The sequence below is a fragment of the Cyprinodon variegatus genome, unplaced genomic scaffold (assembly GCF_000732505.1).
Source record: "Cyprinodon variegatus isolate N-32 unplaced genomic scaffold, C_variegatus-1.0 Scaffold269, whole genome shotgun sequence".
NCBI lineage: Eukaryota > Metazoa > Chordata > Actinopteri > Cyprinodontiformes > Cyprinodontidae > Cyprinodon > Cyprinodon variegatus.
This window is the reverse complement of record NW_015150722.1, coordinates 656,073-676,384: the sequence shown is the minus strand read 5'-3', so window position 1 is coordinate 676,384 and position 20,312 is coordinate 656,073. Positions and strand designations below refer to the sequence as shown.

Below are 20,312 nucleotides of genomic sequence, written 5' to 3'. Positions count from 1 at the left end.
ATAGTTTGGAGCTGTACTCATTTAGTCAACAGAGTTCACCACAATACATTTCAGATGTACAGTGTTTACACCGCCGACCCGTCATAAAATAGTGGGACCTTCAGCTCCCTCCAATACGTTCCAAACAGAGCCAAAGTGATCTACTACTTTAGTGTTACATTTGTGCTCATGTGCGCAGCTAAAACTGGATCCTTTTAAATTTTGTCCGATTTTGTCCAATCCAACTAAACGTTAGTGCTGCTCTGTTATCAAGTTATTTCATAACCTAATATGGAATTCCTGGCCTACCTTGAATATACCAGTGGGCATGTTTACCTTATTTACTCCCTGAAATGATTCTTTCACAATATTTATTCAGCCTCCCCATCGTTACCCTCGGCAACCCCATTATATTTCCTGTGAAGATCTCGCTGTTGGCACTTCCCAGTAAAGGCATTGGTGAAATGTAACATAACAGACTGCTACAATATCTTTCTCCTTGCACAGCTTTTTAATCGGCTTTGAGAGACTATTCATTTTTCAAATTGTCCCAGAAGTAATAAAAAAGTAGATAATTTTGGTTCATCCAACGCTGCATCTGGATGATGGTCCGATTCGGCTGTACTTTCTACACGGGCAGAGAAAACCAGTGCTGGGGGAAGACAGCAGCTGGCCAGGGTCTGTGCTGGAGGTAAGGGAGGATGACAAGCAGGCTTAACTTAAAACAGCTTTTTTAAAGCCACCTATAATCCTCTTAAAATTATTTCTTATTTCATCCTTTTTTAGTGTTATTTATATGTTATATTCCTTTTTAATAGGAAAAGCTTTGCGTCGGCTGCACTTCTACGTCACCATTGGTCCCTGATTGGCCAAATGCAGATCCTGTTGTACTGAAATATTGAAAAAGCATCAATCAGTTTGTTAAATTGGGAGATTTTATGAAATTCCTAGATAACTGGTTATTATTTGAACTCTTAAATGCTTTGCAGCAGAACCCACTGTTTAGTAATTTCTTAATGAGGTGACGCCACTCTGTTGTAAGAGTAAACAAGGAAAAGAATATCTCATATTCTGCAATGTAAAAGAGGATCAACTGACTCTAAAAATGTTACTCTCACCAGTTCATTTAGGTCTGTTGTCTAAAACACGGATCAGAAACAGTTAATAGGTAAAATCCCGCAGGTGATATAGTGTAACATGTCTGAACTGTCAGCTCAGCAGGTAAAGAGGCCATACAGTAAAGACTTAAAGTAAAAAGTATGTCAACACTTCTGATCAAACTGCCAGTAACTTTAAAAACATGAATGATTATCATTATCTTGGCTGTAATGGCTGGCTTAATTGCTCACCTGCCTTACTCTGTCCGGTTTACAATAATTGCTCATCCGATCCACCTGCTCCTGCTACTATTTAAACTGCTCTGTCCCAGCCATCATGGCCAGATTACTGCTCTTGCCTGTTGTGCTTGTTCTCATGGGCCAGGGGAGAGAGCGTTTTTAGTGTTCAGTAGTGTTACTAAGATTTCCTGATCCTGATCTGTCTCTCATCTACTGAGAGCATCTGCTCCTATCTGGTCTCTGTTGAGAGAGCAGCCTTTTAGTGTTCCGTAGTGTTCCTGATATCCTGACCTGTTCTGCCTCTCACCCACTGAGCCTGCCTGTTCCCATCCTTCTCCATCAGATTATCATAGTAGCTAACCTGTATTTTTCTCCAACCAGATTTTCCAGAGAGGGACAGTGCTCATACTGTGGATCGATAGCCAGCGCTGTTTTCAATAAAGCTTTTGAGTTATCCCACTGCCTGTTTCGTCTTGAATACTGGGTCCTTCTGATTCCTGACAATGATTAAAAGAGTTCCTTAGAATGCAAACAAAAAAATATGGCTCTTTTGACAGACTGAGGGAAATATGATATGACAGGTGACTTTATGAACATGATTACAGACCATGGCATTGTCATAATAGTGATAAGAAGCAATGCCGAATGACAATTCCAATTCCCTATTTAAAGTACTGCAATCCTAATTCATGCATTTAAACAACATCCAAGGTGTTGGAGTGTTTTACAGTCCATATTCTTCCAGATCCAGGTGGATCACAACTTAATCTATAAGGACTATAGATTCAGATGCTTTTAGATGCTACCTAGTAGTGATGCGTTTCTTTTAAACCCAAAACTTCTGTTTCCGAAATATTTCACTTTCTTGTTAGATCTAACACTTTCGTGTTAGATCTGAGGCCAGAAATTAGAACATTTATTCTGACCCGTGTATTTATGTTTGCAGAGTTTTGATCAGGCAACCATGTGGTAAATCTCTCCAAACAGCTGTGTTGTAGACCCCGTTTACCACACCTTAACATATCTTGTTTCTTGATGTATTATCAGCCTTTGGTCCTAGAGGCTGCATTTACAGTACATTTTCTAGCAGACAGGCTATGATTCTCAACCATTATGCTGTTATTTTAGAGCACTGTCAGACAAATTTCTTGCCCTTTCTGCTTGGATATCATACAGCCGTGGTGTGCCATATTCACTGTGTAGTAGTGGCCGCTAACTCTGGGACCAGTTCAGAAACAGCCCGTTACGGTTTCATGACAAAGTTATATTTATGATAATACTGGGAATCACAAGGACTTAAGATCTGCTGACAGACCAGGATCTTTGTTTGACTGATTTATAGAGTGTGGAAATTAGAGAAATATATTTCCTTTATTTTGAAACTATTGCCGTTATTTTCTTCCCCACTTTACAGTCAAAGACTTTAACCACTTAACAATGTGGGCTTGTTTACTAACTCCATATGAAGTTCGTAAATGTTAAACTGCTTAAAACTGAACCTTACCCGATTTCATTCTATGTTTATATTCCATTTGGATGTTGTGGCCTGTTCTTTTTGTGCCTGCTGGTTGTACCTGACATGTATTATATCTAAATCCACACACTTCAATAACTTTAGAGTCAAGAATGCTTCTTTGAATCTGTTAAATACATTGGCTTAAGGCGGGCATACACTGTACATGCTTTTGCCCTTTTCCGGCCGATTCTTTAGTTATATGAGAATTTTTTGGATCAGGCCGGGTTTCAGCTTCACGGTGCGTCCTGCATTGTGTAGTACACAGGGGGCAATGAGTGGAGATTTGCATCTCAGGGCCACATTCCAATCAGGAATCGTTAAATCAAGAGAAATACAAACATGTTTGAAATTCAGTCACCCTGTTGAGGTGGTCGTGGGCAAATTCTGCTGTTGAAGCAGAGCTAGAAGCCAATTTACCAGTTTTATACTGTTTTATAAGCTTTTAAGTGTGGTAACTTCTTATCAGGTCATATGATACCTTATGATTCCTGGGGTCATTCTGGCCCATTTGTCGAATTTGGAATCATGGAGTTGAAATTGTTAATTTTCTCTTTAGTGTGCAGACCTGTTAAAGGGTATTTTGCTTTAAATAAATTATTCCATACAAGCTTTGGGAAGATTTATAACGCACTACATAAGAGTTGTAATTGCAAAAAACCAAAAAAACTAACTGACTTCTGATCAAACAAATTAAGTATACAGCAGGGCCTATATCATTAAACATACAGCATGAAGGTACAAATGTTAAAAGAGGATTTTAATTTGGAATTATGAGATCTTTAGATTGTTATTTTAGCAAAGTTCACAGTTCTGGCGAATATAGAAAACTGCATGATAGGACCTTTACAATTCCCATGATAATTGGTTTAGTTCTGAATATCGGTCATTGTGATGCATGATAAGATAAAGTTTTATGAGAAATTCATGAGTAGGACTTTGTAATATAAGCACTCTCCCCTTTTTTCTGCCAAAAACATAATCTAAATTATTGTTTGGAGTTTAGGACACGGTTAATCTAAAACCCTGACACAGCTGATTAACTCAACAGGCAAAGATGATTTGAAAACACACTTTTGATCTTTGGATTCCAGATCAGTTTAGGACATATTATATCTATAATTTCAACTACTTCAATCATACAGACAGGCTGACTGGAAGCATGCAAATAGGGTTTAAAGGATCAAAGTGCAAATGGGATTATATAGTGTGCAAGTACAGGGGATAAACATCTGGCACACTCACTGAGGACTGGAAGATTGCGGTTTGTACTGTGCAGCCAGCCCTTCCCAGTAGTACTCAAGGCTGGGAAAGAAACTAAGTGGACTCCTGTAGAGGTGGGAAGATGAGACAATATGAGGTACAGAACGGACTAAACAGGGTCTGTTCATGAAAGTAGAGAAAGAGAATGTTTTCTTAAAATGGAAAATTCACCATTTACTTAGAGAACATCTGACTTGAATGAAGAGACGAGTAAAAGAAAGTGATCCCAGAACAAGAATAAAACAGCTAGAACTATTTCTATGCTACTGCAACAAAATCCTTATATTAAAGTATTTTCTAACATCGGAATCTATAATCTTCAAGCATATATTTGTCAGGACCAAGGAAGTGCTTAGTTAAAAAGTTTAACATTTGATCAAAGAAATATATATATTTTTTTAAGTTTTACACCAGATTTGGTTGTCCTTTTAAATGGTGATGTCTACGTACTGATCAGCAGCACAACCAAACTGTTGACTCATTGTCAGCTGACTGATAGGTTGCTGAAGAAATGCACTATCCAAGGTGGCTACATGTTGGAAAAAGAACTTTGGTTGCTTCTTGTGGCTTAAATGTTCTTATTTATTTATTTTATCCCCTCTGGTGTTCGATATCTTGTTGGAGGAAGGATTTTTGCTAACATCTTATCTTGAGTCATTTATACATAACTGTTGCAAACATTTGTTGCTAATTAACATCTAAAAGGCTGAGATAATATTCGAACGACATTCTTGAGTCACTGATAAATTGAAAAAGAGTCACCAGGGAGACCTGCTATGGATTGGCGACCTTGACAGCTGGAGATAGGCACCAGCACCTCTCGTGACCCCAGAAGTTGATAAGTGTGACAGAAAATGGACAGATGGATGGATGGACACCAGAGAGACTCCCACCCAGACATGGTGGGGAAACGGCGTCCAAAGACTTGCTACAATGAAAGGCACATTAGCCAGAATCCTAACGTTTAGAACAAACAGATTGCTAATCTGTAGCACTCTAGTTTTACACATCATCAATCTGGAACTGCTCACATCAAATTTGTTTGGAAAAATGAAAACTCTGTTTCCTTTTACATAGTTGCCTTTGATAGATGACTGAGCCGCTGCTACTCTGATCATCTGTGTTTTAAATAAATGCTTTTGAATTATCCCATTGTCTGTTTTGCCTGAAATACTGGGTCCTCTGTTCTGAGTCCTAACAACAACCAGTGCCTGGATTTTGGTTGCAGCCAATCATAGTGACAAATGAAATATGAGGATGTCATGAGAAACCATGGGGCCACGGCATCATCACCAAAGTCCTGAAGGCCTACAGAGAGCAGCTCTTTGGGATTTTACAGCCCCCCTTCAACCTCTGCTTGATACAGTGGACAGTTCCAATGATGTGGAAAATGTCCTGCCTTGTTCCAGTATCAAAGAAAACTCGTCAGTCCTGACTACCTCAACAGTGACCTGGATTAAGGACAACCTGAGAACAGTTTGTGAGACTAATGGGTCAACTGTTAACCAGCTAGTCAGCAGCAAAGGAGCATAACAGGGGAAGGTACTCTCACCATTTCTTTTTACTCCGTAAACCTCTGACTTCCAGGAAAGAGAGTCCTATAATCTGCAGAAAGACTAGGATGACTCTTCAGATGCCGGGGTACAGTAGACACCTTCAGTCATCAAGTGCCACTGTCCTGCAGCTTTTGCAAACCTCCAACAAACCTGAAACCAATGGTTAATGGCCTTTGCTAAATGTGCAGACATGCAAAGAGAGGAATGTAACCTTTTGTTTCAGGTGTGTTGCAGGACAGTGACATTTGCACCGATGTTGCCTACCACTGATCTAGAGTTTAGTAACCCGAGAGAAGAGCTAGAATTAAAATAATATGAACTGGCCTAAAAACACATTGAAATCCCCTAGAATGAGCTGGGTGGATATACCTTCAATCATAAATATTTTGTCTACTTTGATTTTCTGAGATCTATATTTTAAATATTTTACACTACAAAAGAGCATTGTTAGATATGAACAAGGTTGTTCACATCTCTGTATTAATTTATTATGTCTACTGCTCTAATGTTCAGACTGCAAACTGATAAAGTTAAAAGGATCCATATCACCTTTCGAGGTATCCGAGGAACAAAATTCAGAATCCTTTAAAGTTTGTTCATTGGATTACCAGGAAAACATGGTCATTTTCGGTCTGAAGCGTTCAAAATAATCTTTAACCACTTTAGCCCAGAGTTCTCCAAGTTTGTGCTCAAAATGAAATGCCTGAGTGACTGTTTCTCAGCAGTGACAAACTCTATTTACATAAACCTCATGTACAAAGTGTGTATATGCACAAAAAACTTGCAGAGAAATATATGAAGTACAACTAGGCATGCACAGAAATTAACATTGTGTATAATTGCTGAAGGTCAATAGAGAAATAACTAATTATAAACTATGAAAAGTAACTGAAATATGATTCCTTTAATTTTTTTTTTCATTAGGGAGCATCAACATTGATTGATTTTTGGTTTGTTCTTTTATGAGTTAAATGACTAGATTAAATGATTAGATTACGGTAAATCACATTTAACCTCAAGCAATAAGGTAACATTATGAAAGATTAGGTCCAGGTATTAGGGCTGTATTAGGGTCAAGGTAGAGATTTTTCTTTTCTATTTCAAGAATAAAGTCGTAACATTATGAGAATAAGTTGTAAAAATTCAGAGAATAAAGTTGCAAGGAGAATAGCCATAAAATTACAAGAATAAAGTCGCAATGAGAGTAGTCACAACATTACGAGAATAGTCATAAAATTACGAGAATAAAGTCTTAAAATTACTAGTATAAAGTCATAAAATTATAACAATAAAGTTGTAACATTACAGGAAAAAAGTTATCACAACGAGAATTGTCATAACATTACAAGAATAAAGTCACAATGAGAGTAGTAACATTACAAGAATAGTCATAAAATTAGAGAATAAAGTCATAAAATTATGAGAATAGTCATAAAATTACAGAATAAAGTCTTAAAATTATGAGAATAAAGTCATAAAATTAACGGAATTAACTAAACTGTTCATAATTTTTTCTTTATGGTAGGGTTAGGGTTAGGGCATTCATAACATGTAGGCGAATCGCTGCCCCCCAGACATCCGCGGTTATATTTTTTATATTTATAAATTTTTTAAAACAAAGCAGAGTGTGTATGACGCCATCTGGCGGAATGCTGGCGTACCAAAAAGAATAAATGATGAACAGTTCAGTTTGTGCCTTCAACTCGTTGCCCATAGGAAGACTTTACCTGGATATAACCTAACGGAATATCTTCAGATCGGCTCTAAATGACACAAAACTCATATGGGTGAGTAGAACATGATGTAATAACGTAAAATCAAGGGCCACATGTAAAAAAAACGGTGTTCCCTTTTAAGTCTTTTAGCAAACCAGCATCAAATTATCAGTATGAGAACTTTGAAACAATTGTGATAGAAGAAATCATGCTGGAAGCTTTCTTTCTAAAAAGGGTTGTAGTATAATGACTTCATTCTCGTAATTTTTTACTTTATCCTCGTCTTTATTCTCATAAAGTTACGACTTTAATCTTGTAATACTATGACCTTATTCTCAAAACTTTACAATGTTAAAACATTATTCTTATAATGTTATGACTTTAATCTTGTATTTAAAAAGAAATCTCTAGCCTGGTCCTAATACTCCGTACAGGGTCCAAACTTTTGGAACCGCCTCCTTGCACTGACAGTATTGTATTGTCTTAGTGTCCCTGATCATGTCCTGTCCCTTATCCACTGAGCTTGCCCTGTTCCTGTTTTGGCTCAGTGGAGGGTGCTAGTTTAAAAGTACCGTAGTTGTCCTGTTTTCATGCCTTGTTCTGCCTCTCAACTACTGAGCTTGCTGGATCCCATCTGAGCATGTCTGCCTAAACTGTCTGTTGGACTCTTGGAACCCTGTACATGTCTGAAATCTCTGTGGACTCCTAGAACCCTGGACCTGCCTGTTCCTGTTCTGACTGGAACCCCTTGCTGGGCTACGGACTCGTGGCCCTCCTGAACTGTTTCCCTGACCTGGCTCTGATTCATGCCTGCTCACTGGGTCTGCAGTATCTGGTTCACTCTGGACGGCTCCTGCTGTATCTCGTTGGCAATCCATCGGCTGGATCCTGCCTCGCTCCAAGGAGTTGGACTGAACTTTTAAACCAAGCAAGTGACTCACATCAATAACCATTGTCTGTCAGATTATCATGATCACTTACATGTGTTTCTCTCTAACCAGAGCTGCCACTGATGGGCGGAGTCCAACAGCTCAGCGTATCATGTATTTTCAATAAACACTTTTTAAGCTATCACTGTCATTTAAGCTATCACTACATTCTGAGCCCTTGACAGTCGCTTTCACACGTTAATATTTCTGGAAGTAAGGAGTAGCTAACCTATGCTAGTGTTAGCTTAGCATCGTTATGACTTCGCTCTCTCCCTACGTTGACTCTTACTTCTTCCTCTCCTCTCTCCTGCTGTCAGTGTCATATGTTCAGCTATTCCTTTGCCTACTTTAGTGATAATGGGATTTGTAATAAGTGTAGTATTTCTCTAGCTTTGGAGGCGAGGGTGTCAGAGTTAGAATAGGCTTTGGGCTGTTGAACATCCAGGAGTTAGAGTGGGCCCTTTTGTTAAGTGTACAAAGCCACCAAGACCAGGGACACCTCCATGTAGTGGTTCTCCAAATGTGCCTGAGCAGCCAGGCGATTGGGTAACGGTATGCAGAAAGAGTAGTCGTGGATCTCTGCCCACTAGTCACCACCAACCCCATTCACGTTTCTAACCGATTTTCCCCGCTCAGTGACATAGTCAGAAACGTGGCATTAGAGAGACTAGGGACCATAGTCAAATATTTGCCCGGAGCCAGAACGGGCGACATCAAATCCTACTTGAATCTGCTGGCTAAGGTTAAATACAGTAAGATTGTTATTCACGCTGGCGGTAATGACACCCTGTTACGCCGATCAGGAGTCACTAAAATTAGTGTTGCTTCTGTGTGTAAGTTTGCCAAAACAATGTCGGAATCCGTAATTTTCTCTGGTCCCCTCCCTGATCTGACCATTTCAACTCAGTTTATTTCTATAGCGCCAATTCACAACACGTCATCTCAAGGCACTTTACAGCAGCGGTCCCCGACCACCGGGCCGCGGACCGGTACCGGTCCGTCGGTCATTTGGTACCGGGCCGCAGAGAAAAAAGTATATATATATTAAATTTATCGATCAGAGTCTCAGTGATGTTTTATTTTGAAAAATATAAAAAAATTGCGGTATTCTCTCCCAGTTACATCAGTCGGTGCATCTGTGCCTCTTGACACAGGTTAATTCAGTTCAAGACTCATCCTATCTATAACATCCTATCTTTGTGAAGCGGGATTTTCTGTGGTTACAGCGACCAAAACAAAGCTACGGAGCAGACTGGACATCAGGAGCACACTTCGTGTGTCATTGTCTTCGATTACGCCTAGATGGGACTGGCTTATTTCAGGGAAACAAGCTCAGGGTTCCCACTAATTCAACATAACGGTGAGTTTTATTTTTACGCTGTTTGTATTTGATTTTATGCCAGTCGTATCATTTTACTTGATCATATCCCATCTCTGGTATAGGGGTTGACCGGAGTGGATGAGACGGTCGCAACCCTGCCCCTACTAAGTAGGTGAGAGGGCTTTGGTTGTTGTCTTAACCAATGAGCTGAGCCTCACAGACTATGATGCATTCTTAGCTTCCCACTCTCTGGGACTCCATCATCCTACAGGAGACTTCAACTCCCATTTGAAAATCAACAGCGATACCTTAAGGCGGATTTCTTCAATTTCTGCATTTTTTTTCACTAATTGAAATGTCTTTAAATACACATCAACATGAATTCAACACACTATAGTAAACAGATCAATGGAGCAGAAGATGTCTTTTAGTCATCAATGCACACATTCAGCGACACACAGGAGCTCTTTGAACCTGGGAACCATTTCATTCACAACACCTGTCCCATCAACCAGGAATCAGAAATACTTTAATAATCCCAGGGAGAAATTACTTTTATTACATTACTCCATTTGTAATAGAGTGACTATAGGACCAGTTTGATAGAACACAATTTCATACAATATATATATATAATTAGGGGTCCCTGCTCCATCTCGCCATCAGTTTGGGGGTCTTTGGCCTGGAAAATGTTGAAAACCCCTGCCTTAAGCGATTGGGAGATTAGTCTCTAAACCTGTTTAATTTTCTGGACCTTTATTCAAGTCATATGTTGTTCATGTTCAAGCATAACATCTTCACCGGTGCACTTTGCTCCATGACACCCTAGGCTGAGGGTTTATGACCAAGGTTAATAGCTATATCTTCTGACTTTCAGAGTAATAAGAGAGGCAGAGCTTTCTAATGATTATAACCAAGTTCAATACATTGGAAGAAGAAATCATACAGACTGGCAGGACAAAGCCGGTAGTGAGCATCTGCTGTGAATGTCTGGTGGAGCCCTTGTCAGGGCTAGATTTAACCCCCTCCTCTGAAGAGCTCTTTTGGGAGATGGTTAGATAAAAAGTCTGATTCTCTGATTTACCTTTAATGTAGTACTGTGGTGCCTGCCAAGGCAGCGACCCCAGAACCCCGGTGGTAAAAACAGGCAGTGAGGGACTCCGTGTTGGGATCCGGAGGCTTGCCCACCAGAGGGCGCCAAGGATCCCCTGCTGGGGTTTGTTTTTCTGTTTGGTTTCTGGGTTCTGTCTGCCTTTCTCCTCCAGAGGGCGTTCTGGGTCTCCTGAAGTTGGAACTGACTTCACCAGCTGTTTCTCATCTGCTCATCAGGAGACCAGCATATAAGTAGCGGCAGGACTACACTCCATCGCCAGAGTGTTAAGCCAGTTATGGTTAGCAAAGCCTGAGCCAACCAGCCTGTCTGATTCTCAGACTCCCCTGAAACCAGAACCCTAACCTAATCAGTTTTTGTCTTCTCTGCTTCTTAGGAAGAGACCTGACTGTACCCTGGAACTCTGGAAGAGTTTCTCTGCTGAAATCTGCCTGCCAGCTCTCAGGAGCTCATCTGAAGGATCTAACTGTCTGAACCTGCCTGCCCGCTCTCAAGAAGAGGATCGGAAGAAACTCTGGACCTGAACACTGATAAGTCTGAAGTCGAGCCCTGCCGTTGTTTAGCCCTCTGCAAACTACTAGCCTCTGGACCCTCCTGGTTCCCTCCCTCTGCTGCAAGCCTGAATCACGACACAGGTACAGACCTGCTCAATTCCTCTGACAAGATCAACCGCATCCTGGCTAACCAAACTGTCCCTCTCTACAGAGAACCCTGTGTGACCAGTCCTGGATCTGTTTCCCAGCATCTGTACATTAACATTGTCTTTGTTTTTTAATAAACAGTTAAACTTTTCATCTGATTCCGTGTATGTTCTGCATATGGGTTAGGAACCTAATCCCATCATGACACTCTGTTCAGCTAAAGTAGAGTTAATTTTGCCCCTGGCTGGCTTGTGGGATTCCTGAGGCAGCAAACAGATATCATGAGGCCAGGCATCCTGCTGCAGAGTCGGTTCCAGATGTGGGGAGATGGTAAGCCTGAACGGAAGAAATTGTTGATGTTTGAGGACTCCCTCAACACGATCGTCGTGTCTTCTCTTGTAGAGGCAGAGACTGGATGCTTGAAGTCAGACTTGTTCAAGTCAGAGAGGTGGTTAAAGAAATCAATGGTGCCATGGCTTTGCATGTGGACGAGATCTCATAACTATCTCATGGCCTCTGGATGTGGCTACTGGGGACAGTGCCCATAGGTACTTTGTATGATACTTTCTATGGTTGTACTCAGACTGTACAATGAAACCGCAGGGTTTTAAAGTTTACAGCTCAAGATGTATGTTCTTACACCATACGATCCATCAATCTGATGCGATCTAACTGCTCACAGTGTACATCCAGAAACCAAATGTCTGACTCAGCGCAGAGAGATGACGCTGGTCGGACTTGTGAATCTGGAAGAAGAAGGACTCCCTTGTTTGCATGGACGCAGTGTGCGAGGTTCAGGTAAATCAGCTCTGAGCTCTGCTTCAACAGCAGAAGTTGCCACACAAACATGTTTGTTTTCTCTAGACCTCAGGATTTCTGATCAGGAGGTGGTTGTGAGAGGCCCCTCGTTACCCCCTGTATACCTCATGAATGAAGGGAGTGCGATAAAGCTGAAAATCGGCTAGATGCCAAAAAAATCTTGCACGAGTAGGGGATCGGCCCGAAAGGGCAAAACAGGACACTAACATCTCGTTTGGATAATGTCTCCCACCCCATGCATGAAGCTGGTGCTGAACTGGAGAGCTCCTTCAGGGACAGACTGCTGCACCCTAAATGCACCAGGGAGCGTTATCACAGATCCTTCCTCCCAGCAGCTGGAAGACTCTAGAACCACCACTGTTCCCAACAACCTCAATCAGTTCTTCCATTCATGCTGATTCTGCTCAGTTTCTATCTTAGTCAGTTAAATAAATGCTGCTGTCATTTTGCACATCTCTGCTGCTATTTTCAAATATCCATTACTGGAAAAATGTTCATAGCTGCATATTGGTTATTTATTCTCCAGATGCTCAGTTTTATATTGTTAAAACACTGCAGTACAGTATTTTATTGTTTATCTTTTAACTCTTCACTAGTATGTTATTCTCATACACTTTTCTAAGGTCCACATTTGTGTGATAATGTTTTGCATAAGCTTTTTGCTGCTGTAAACACCAGAATTTCCCCATTGTGGGACAATAAAGGGATTTTCTATTAAATTCCATTCTATTCTATTCTAAAAACTCGTACAGTGTATGCACAGCTTTAGACTGCCAGAATGAAAGGTCCCCTTCACAAAAACAGGTACCAGAGGATGTGTTCCAGCACTATGAGGATCACACTTCCCACCCTCCCCGGGAAGGTCTCTGCCAGGGTGTAGGGGTGGACAGTCTGGGTCTATAGTTCTTATCTAAAACTTTGGGGCCTCTCCTCTTCAGGTCTGAGAGGAGTTCCTGCCTAAGTGGAGGAGTACAACAAATTAAGGGTCCTGTTCTTAAGTGAGGGGATAATTGAACAGGAGGTCAACTGGACCATAGAGGTCCGTTGAGGTGAAGAGAGAGCTGAGCCACAAGGCAAAACTTCCAATTAAGTGGTTGGTTTATGAATCCACCCTGAACTGTGGTCATGAAATCTCTAAAGTTGTACAGGGAAAGTGTTGGAGTCTCCTTATTGATAAGCTTTAATGCTTCCTCTGCTGTATAGACTCACTTCCAAGACTCAGTGCTGCAATCAATATGAAATGTAATCATCAAAATACACAGGATGTTCAAAGCATATAAGCCGACACGCATCACTAGCTTTACATGGGGGGGTAACTCCAGTTTTTATTGGCTGAATTCTACAAATAACCCCTCAGTTTTATTGTTAGACCAAGAATAAAATATTTATATCACACATGTTTAAGTAGATCCCAATAATCACAAACTGAGTGAAATGAAGTGAATTAATGGAATTCAAAATTTGTCCAATCAACTATTTGTAACTGAGTCAGAGAGATGAAAAAATGAGTTAAAAGATCAGTAAAACACCCTCGGGGACAAAGGTGTTAAATAAATGTCACTAAATTATAGTGGATTTAGGATTTGGACAAAAGAAAATGACAAACGTATGGCAGTATGTTCTTTAAACATGACTGATAATTCTCAACTCCTTTTGCAGCTGATAGAGTGAATCCTGTTAGACTGAGATAAAACCTGCAGGATCGCTGCTTTTAGCAGATATGTTGGTGGAGCTTGTTTGCCTTCTTGTTGAACTCCTATTTTTTTTCAATTTTCTTTCGTGTTTATTGAAATGTTTCATAACAGCTATTAGCCAAGGCTTGGATTACTTACGGTGTTTCCATGCTTTTTCTGCAGTGCGTTATGGACAGCGGGGGATCTGGGGAGTTGGAGAAAGACACAAAACAGGGTTAATACCTTTAAACTTTCAAGAGTAAACATGTAAACAGGCAGAGAAGTCAACTTGTTGGAAAGTTAGAAGGAATAAAAAAAAGAAGAAAAGTCTTCAAGAAGAAAAGAAAGAAGATTCTTGCAAAGAAAAAACAATAAATCCTTAAACAAAAGCACTCATAACATGGCACCCATGATGGTCTCATGACAGTAGAGTAAGGGACTCACTCAGGGAGACCTGCCGTGTTTTCTGCTACAGCAAAGGGACCACAGTGGGTGGAATCGACCCCTGAGTGAAACGCATGTGTCTGCAGAGGCTCTGCGACCACACTTGCATTTCTAGACCCCTTTTCTTTCACAACACTTTTTTTATTTTCCATAAAAGACAACATGTGTTGACATACTGCATACAGTATATCCCTTTCCCATTTCACACCTTCTACTTCTCTCTTAGACTATTTAAACTGATGGAATTAGTAAATGTCTCCACTGTGAGATCAATATAGTCAATCAATCAATCAATCAATCAATCAATCAATCAATCAATCAATCAATCAATCAATCAATCATATGTCCAGTTTATGATACATATTCATATTCACATTATTTATCGACTACATCTACAAATATCAACGATATTTTCATTTTAAACAAAAATATGAAATAATGCTACAGAACATGCAATGACTTAAATCATGTTGTAGGTCTATAAACTGATGTGACTTAACTAACACATACTGCCTGTAGGGATTTCAAATGTCCAGCAGGTGTCAGAATTCAGTGACACACTATTGATGCAGAGTCAAAAAAAGTTTTTAAATGCTTCATGATGTTTTATCAGCCCATCTGATATGACTGCCTGAAGTCATTTTTCAATTTCATGAGATGATGATACAATAATAAAAAGTTAAACAGGATATTTAGTCAGCATCCTCGCAATCCTGTCATATAAAACATTAGTAGCTGTGGATATGAGAATAAAAAAGTCATACTTGTCATATTTTAAACATAGACTGACCAGTAAATCGAGAGCTTTGGCTTTTTGCTTTCTCTTCACTAAGACAGACCAGTGCAGTTGGTCTCTTTGAGACCAGGAGCTCCATTGCAGGTTGACTGTGCTCCCCGGGCACCACACAATGGCAGTCGACTGCTCCCCAAAGGGATGGGTTAAATGCAGAGGTGAATTTCTCCAGTGTGAGATTAATAAAGTTGAATTATGTATTATTTATTTATGTCTGTGATGGATCATGAGGTGGAACGGTAGTGCTAATAAAGAAAACTTTCTGAATATTAAGGACATCTATAGGCAGTCTGAGAATCCCTTTCCTTATAAATACTACACAGTCCCTGTAAATTAATGCCAAACCTTCTTTTTTGGGTCCTCATGTAAAGCAGATGCTATGTTTGTGTTTTTAACACCTAATGTCTCTAACAGACCTAGTAAATGAGTTTTCTTGTAGTTCGCACAGAACAACAGTATAAATCTACTGACTAAATCAGGAAATAAAGCAGCGCGATGTCATGATCTTAGTGCTGATGACTGGCTAGATTACTCATTTCATTCACCTGCCTAACTCTGCCCAGTTTCTCATTACCGCTCATCTGATCCACCTTCTTCAGCCTCTATCTAACCATCTAACCGGTTATCAGTGCCAGATAATTCTCGAGCCTGTGGTGACTGATCCCCTGCCAGTTCTGTAGTAATCACGGCTTCGGTGTCTGGAACTCGCGTTCGCCTCGTCGCAATGGCAGCCGTTTGGCTGGGACACACCTCTTCCTCTGGGTAGAGACTGAACTTGAACACGTAGTTTAAGGAACAAAATCTGCTGCTGACCAGGTTAGCTCTGTGGAGAATGTTACTATGGTAACCGAAACAGGGTTGAGTGAACTCTCTTTGTGAAATAGAAAAAAGAGTTTCCCTTAGTGCTCAAAAGTTAGAATATATTAGACTTAGACAGATTTATTTTGTCATTTTGTGTACACGAATGTAAGCAGAAAGAAATTTCGTTAAGAACAGCTCTCCAGACAATTAAATTTTTTAAAAGTGCAGCCTTGAAAACACTAAAAAATACATAAAAACAGTAATATAAACATATGACTGTATATTTAGAGTTCTAACATTTTAATTTTTTTTTCGTAATGGTAAATGGTAAATGGCATGTACTTATATAGTGCCTTTTTTCAAGTCGGGAGACCTAACCAAAGCTCTTTACATGACATTCATTCACCCATTCACGCACACACTCACACACTGATGGTGGCAAGCTACATTGTAGCCACAGCTGCCCTGGGGCACACTGACAGAAGCTGGACTGCCGTACACTGGCGCCACCGGGCCCTCTGACCACCATCAGTAGACAATGCAGGTGAAGTGTCTTGCCCAAGGACACAACCATCGTGAAAGTCCGAGTCGGGACTTGAATTGTCGATCCTTTGATTTCAGGGCAAACTCCTACCTCCAACGCCACTGTTGCCTTTAATAATAAATATTAAAAAAAACAGGTGGGCTCTCCTCATCCTCCACAATAAGTACATGTGTTCCTGTCCCCCTTTGACCAGTGAGGTGGTGTTTCCAGTCCAGGTGAGGGTGTCTGTAATGTGCCCCCCCAGGAATTTGGTGCTGCTGACCACCTCTACAGCTGAGCTGTTGATGAGCAGTGGAGCGTGGTTAGGACTAGTGTTGCACCGATACCGATACCAGTATCGGATGGGGCCCCAATACTGCCCTAAAATGGTGGTATCGGTATCGGCGAGTACCGACAAATAGGGCACCGATACCATTTTGAGAGCCATAAGTTTATTTAACTATTGTCACCCACTCCTGGTAGGCAATAAAAAGTTCTACTGGATTCACTTTGTATTAGACAGCAGGGGGCTCAGGACGCAGCCTGAGGGGAGGGGCTTAGACTGATGACATCAGAGGTGTTCTGTCCAACCCGGACTGACTGAGGTCTGTTGGTGAGGAAGTCTAGCAGCCAATAGCAGAGGGGTGTATTGAAGCCCTGCTGTTCCAGTTTGCCCATCAGATGCTGTGGGATGATGGTGCTGAAAGCTGAACTGAAGTCGAGGAACAGCATCCGCACCTGGGTGTTCTTCTCCTCCAGGTGTGCCAGGCTCAGGTGTAGAGCAGCAGAGATGGCGTCCTCAGTGGAGCGGTTTCGTCGGTCGGCAAACTGGAACGGGTCGAATGTTGGCGGCAGACTGGAGACGATGTGTTCTTTAACCAGCCTTTGGAAGCACTTCATCATGATTGGAGTCATGATGAAGTGTCGTGACCTGAGGCTTCTTTGGGACTGGAATGGTGTTGGCATACTTAAAGCATGCTGGCACTACGTATCCCCATGTGTCTGTGAGGACACCAGCCAGCTGATCTGCACACTCCTTATACACCCTTCCAGGTATGTTATCAGGCCCTGGGGCCTTCCTTTTATTGACTCTCATCAGAGTTTTCCTCACTTCAGCTACGTCCAGGTTTAGTGCCTCCTCCCCCTGGTGTGGAACAGCTTTCACTGCTGGAGGCTGTTTAGTGCCTCAAACCGTCCAAAGAAGTTGTTCAGTTCATTTAGGAAGTCAGTCTTTGCTGCATCTACCGGGGGGGAGGGTGTGTGGTAGTTCGTGATCATCCGAAGTATTGTTAATTATTTAAAAATATTTTATCTCTTTAATTATTCATTTTCATTGCCTTTAATACCCAGGTTCATCTTTTTTTCCCACACAACACTATTTTTATCTACTTTTCTCTCCTTTTCCTGTTTTGCTTATGAACAACACTTTAAATCGTCATCCATCCATTTTCTCGTGCTTAGTCCTTGTCAGTGTCACGGCGGGACTGGTGCCTATCTCCAGCTGTCTAAGAGCCAGAGGCGGGGTCCACCCTGGACAGGTTGCCAGTCCATCGCAGGGCAACACAGAGACACACAACCACTCACACACACACTCATACCTAAGGAGAATTTAGGAGAAGTCAATTAACCTAACAGTCATGTTTTTGGACGGTGGGAGGAAGCCGGAGTACCCGGAGAGAACCCACGCATGCTCAGGGAGAACATGAAAACTGAAAGATGGACAGGAGTCAAGGCAAGGCAACAACCCTACCCACTGCGCCACGGTAAGATTGAATTGTCTTGTCACTGAAATGTGATTTATAAATGCTTGTATTGTGAACTCCTCCAACTATTTTCTTACCTTAGTGTTTTTTTATCTGTTTAAAATAAGCAGATTAAAGTACATCTTTAATAACAGAATAACTAAAAAAGTCTTCAATGAAAGGATTAATTACAGAGAAAGGAATTAGTCCAAGAAATGGCAATATTTGGTGATTTAAAATTGCTGCCCTCACCTTTTCTCCTCTTGAGCTTCTTCCGCCGCTGCTTGTTGACAAAGCATGCAGCCATCGTACTGAAGAGGACGGCTGCAGCCAGGAAGCAGATGGTGGCCACGATGCCAGCCACCACAGGCCGCGTCAGTCCACGCTCCTCACTCTCTGGAGGGGGGAAGAAGTCTGCAGGGAAACAATTCGGAAACTTATTATTGCGTGACAGAGACATAAGCAGCTTTTGGCTAAGATGCTGCCTTTACTTAAAAATTAGAATAGAAAATCACTTTACCCCCATTGTGGGACAATAAAGGAATTTTCTATTCTATTATATTCTAATGACAAATTGAGCAGTTTTCTTAAGCAGTTTAACAAGACATTGGAGCAGTTTAGTCTTGTGCTTTAGCTTTCATAATAATGACTGATTTTGCTTCACATTCCGAGCTGATATTTGCCTTGATATGACCACCCAGATATGAGCACCCAGCATCGTTCTTCCTAAGAGGTGCTCTGATTAACCAGGAGGGATTCTCAGGGTGATTTCTAGACTTCCTGTTCTCCCATCAACTTGCTCGTTATTGACACATTTGTAAAAGTCAATCTTTTGAAGACGTTAAACTGTAAAAAAAAACTCAGCGTAAATCAGTATAGAGATTTTTTTTGGATCATATTAATCTTGAGACAGCATCTGCACCCCATTAGACCCTTCTCTCTGGGCTCCCTAGAACGGCTCCATCACTTAATGGAGTGAGGGGCTGTGGGACGCGTCCTGCGGGGCGCAGGAGCTGGTTTTGGGGGGTCCCTCGGTCCTGGGGCTCTGGGGGGTGCTCGGAGTGGGGTGCCTGGCAGATCTGACCCCGGAGTCTGTTGCCCCCATCGGGGCAGGGCTTGGGATGCCTTGGGGCATCCTACAGCGGCCACTTGCGATGCTCTTGAGGAGTTCCGTGACGACGGACATGGGTTACTGGCCTGGTAGCTGAGCAGCTGCAATGTGGGTCCGGGGCGTCTGGGATCCCTGGGGTGCGGTGCCCTTGGGTGGGTTCCCCTGCACGGCACCGGGGATTCGGGTTCTGCAGGGTGTGTTGCTTGTGGTCTGGGCCGGTGTAGGCCCGGCTGTTGCTGGCCACCAAGCTGTTGGCCATGGTGGCCAGCTGGCTTATTTCGTAGGCCTCACCTCGGTTGGCTCCCCCCACCCCCTCTCACATTTAAACATTGCGGGTTCCGGGTTGTCTTTTGGGGGGGTCCGCCGGTCCTCCGGGGGGGGGGGGACTGTGCCGGACACCCTCTTTTGGTAATCCCAGTTTTAATTACACCCGAGAGCAACACGCAACAAGGCAACATTTGAGCAGGCGCGGGGAAGATCGGGGTCTTTCTCTGGATGCCGTCTGGAGTCCGGGGCCTGGAGGAAGAGCGAGCCCCTGGTCCTGGGTCTTGGCGGTGGTCAGCTGCGGGGCCTTGGTAGCCTGCCGGTGCTGTCATCCAGTATATCGGGAACTGGTCACTGGCGCCACCAGGTCCTCGGTCCTGGGATTATTGGATGTGAGTGTTATGTGTGAATGTGTGTCTGCGTTTTTTGTTTTGTTCCTTTTCACTATGTGTTGCGAGTGGGGGCACTAGGGTGGGAAGGCGTGGTTGAGACTGTGAACCCTTTTTTAAATTTCTTTTCTCTTTACTTGTCAGGTTGGGGTCTGAACTGCTCCCTCTCCCAAGCACATCTCAATTCTCCGCTAAGTATGGAGCCCATTCCCCCCATCCTGCCCTCCCTCTGCTTAGTGTTTGGCGGTGGAGGGGGGTGATGCCCGGGCGGGTACTGGCTTATTCCTGGCAGCTGCTCCGCGGGGCCTGATCAACCGAGGACAGGTCGGGGCTACTGCCGGGGGGTTGGGGCGCTACTTCGGGGTGGCTGGCTGCTGGCGGAGCCCGC

At 42.2% G+C, this 20,312-nt stretch overlaps 1 protein-coding gene across 1 annotated transcript in view; it reads right to left on the bottom strand.

Moving 5' to 3' along the window:
• LOC107089870 (protein turtle homolog B-like) overlaps positions 1–20,312 on the bottom strand; it is a 184,100-nt gene that overhangs the window by 16,097 nt on the left and 147,691 nt on the right. The window contains exons 14-16 of the mRNA XM_015382890.1: positions 18,413–18,574; positions 14,017–14,062; positions 4,075–4,158 (exon numbers count right to left, since the gene is read on the bottom strand). Coding sequence (XP_015238376.1) covers positions 4,075–4,158; positions 14,017–14,062; positions 18,413–18,574 — 292 coding nt within the window. The remainder of the gene's footprint in view (positions 1–4,074; positions 4,159–14,016; positions 14,063–18,412; positions 18,575–20,312) is intronic.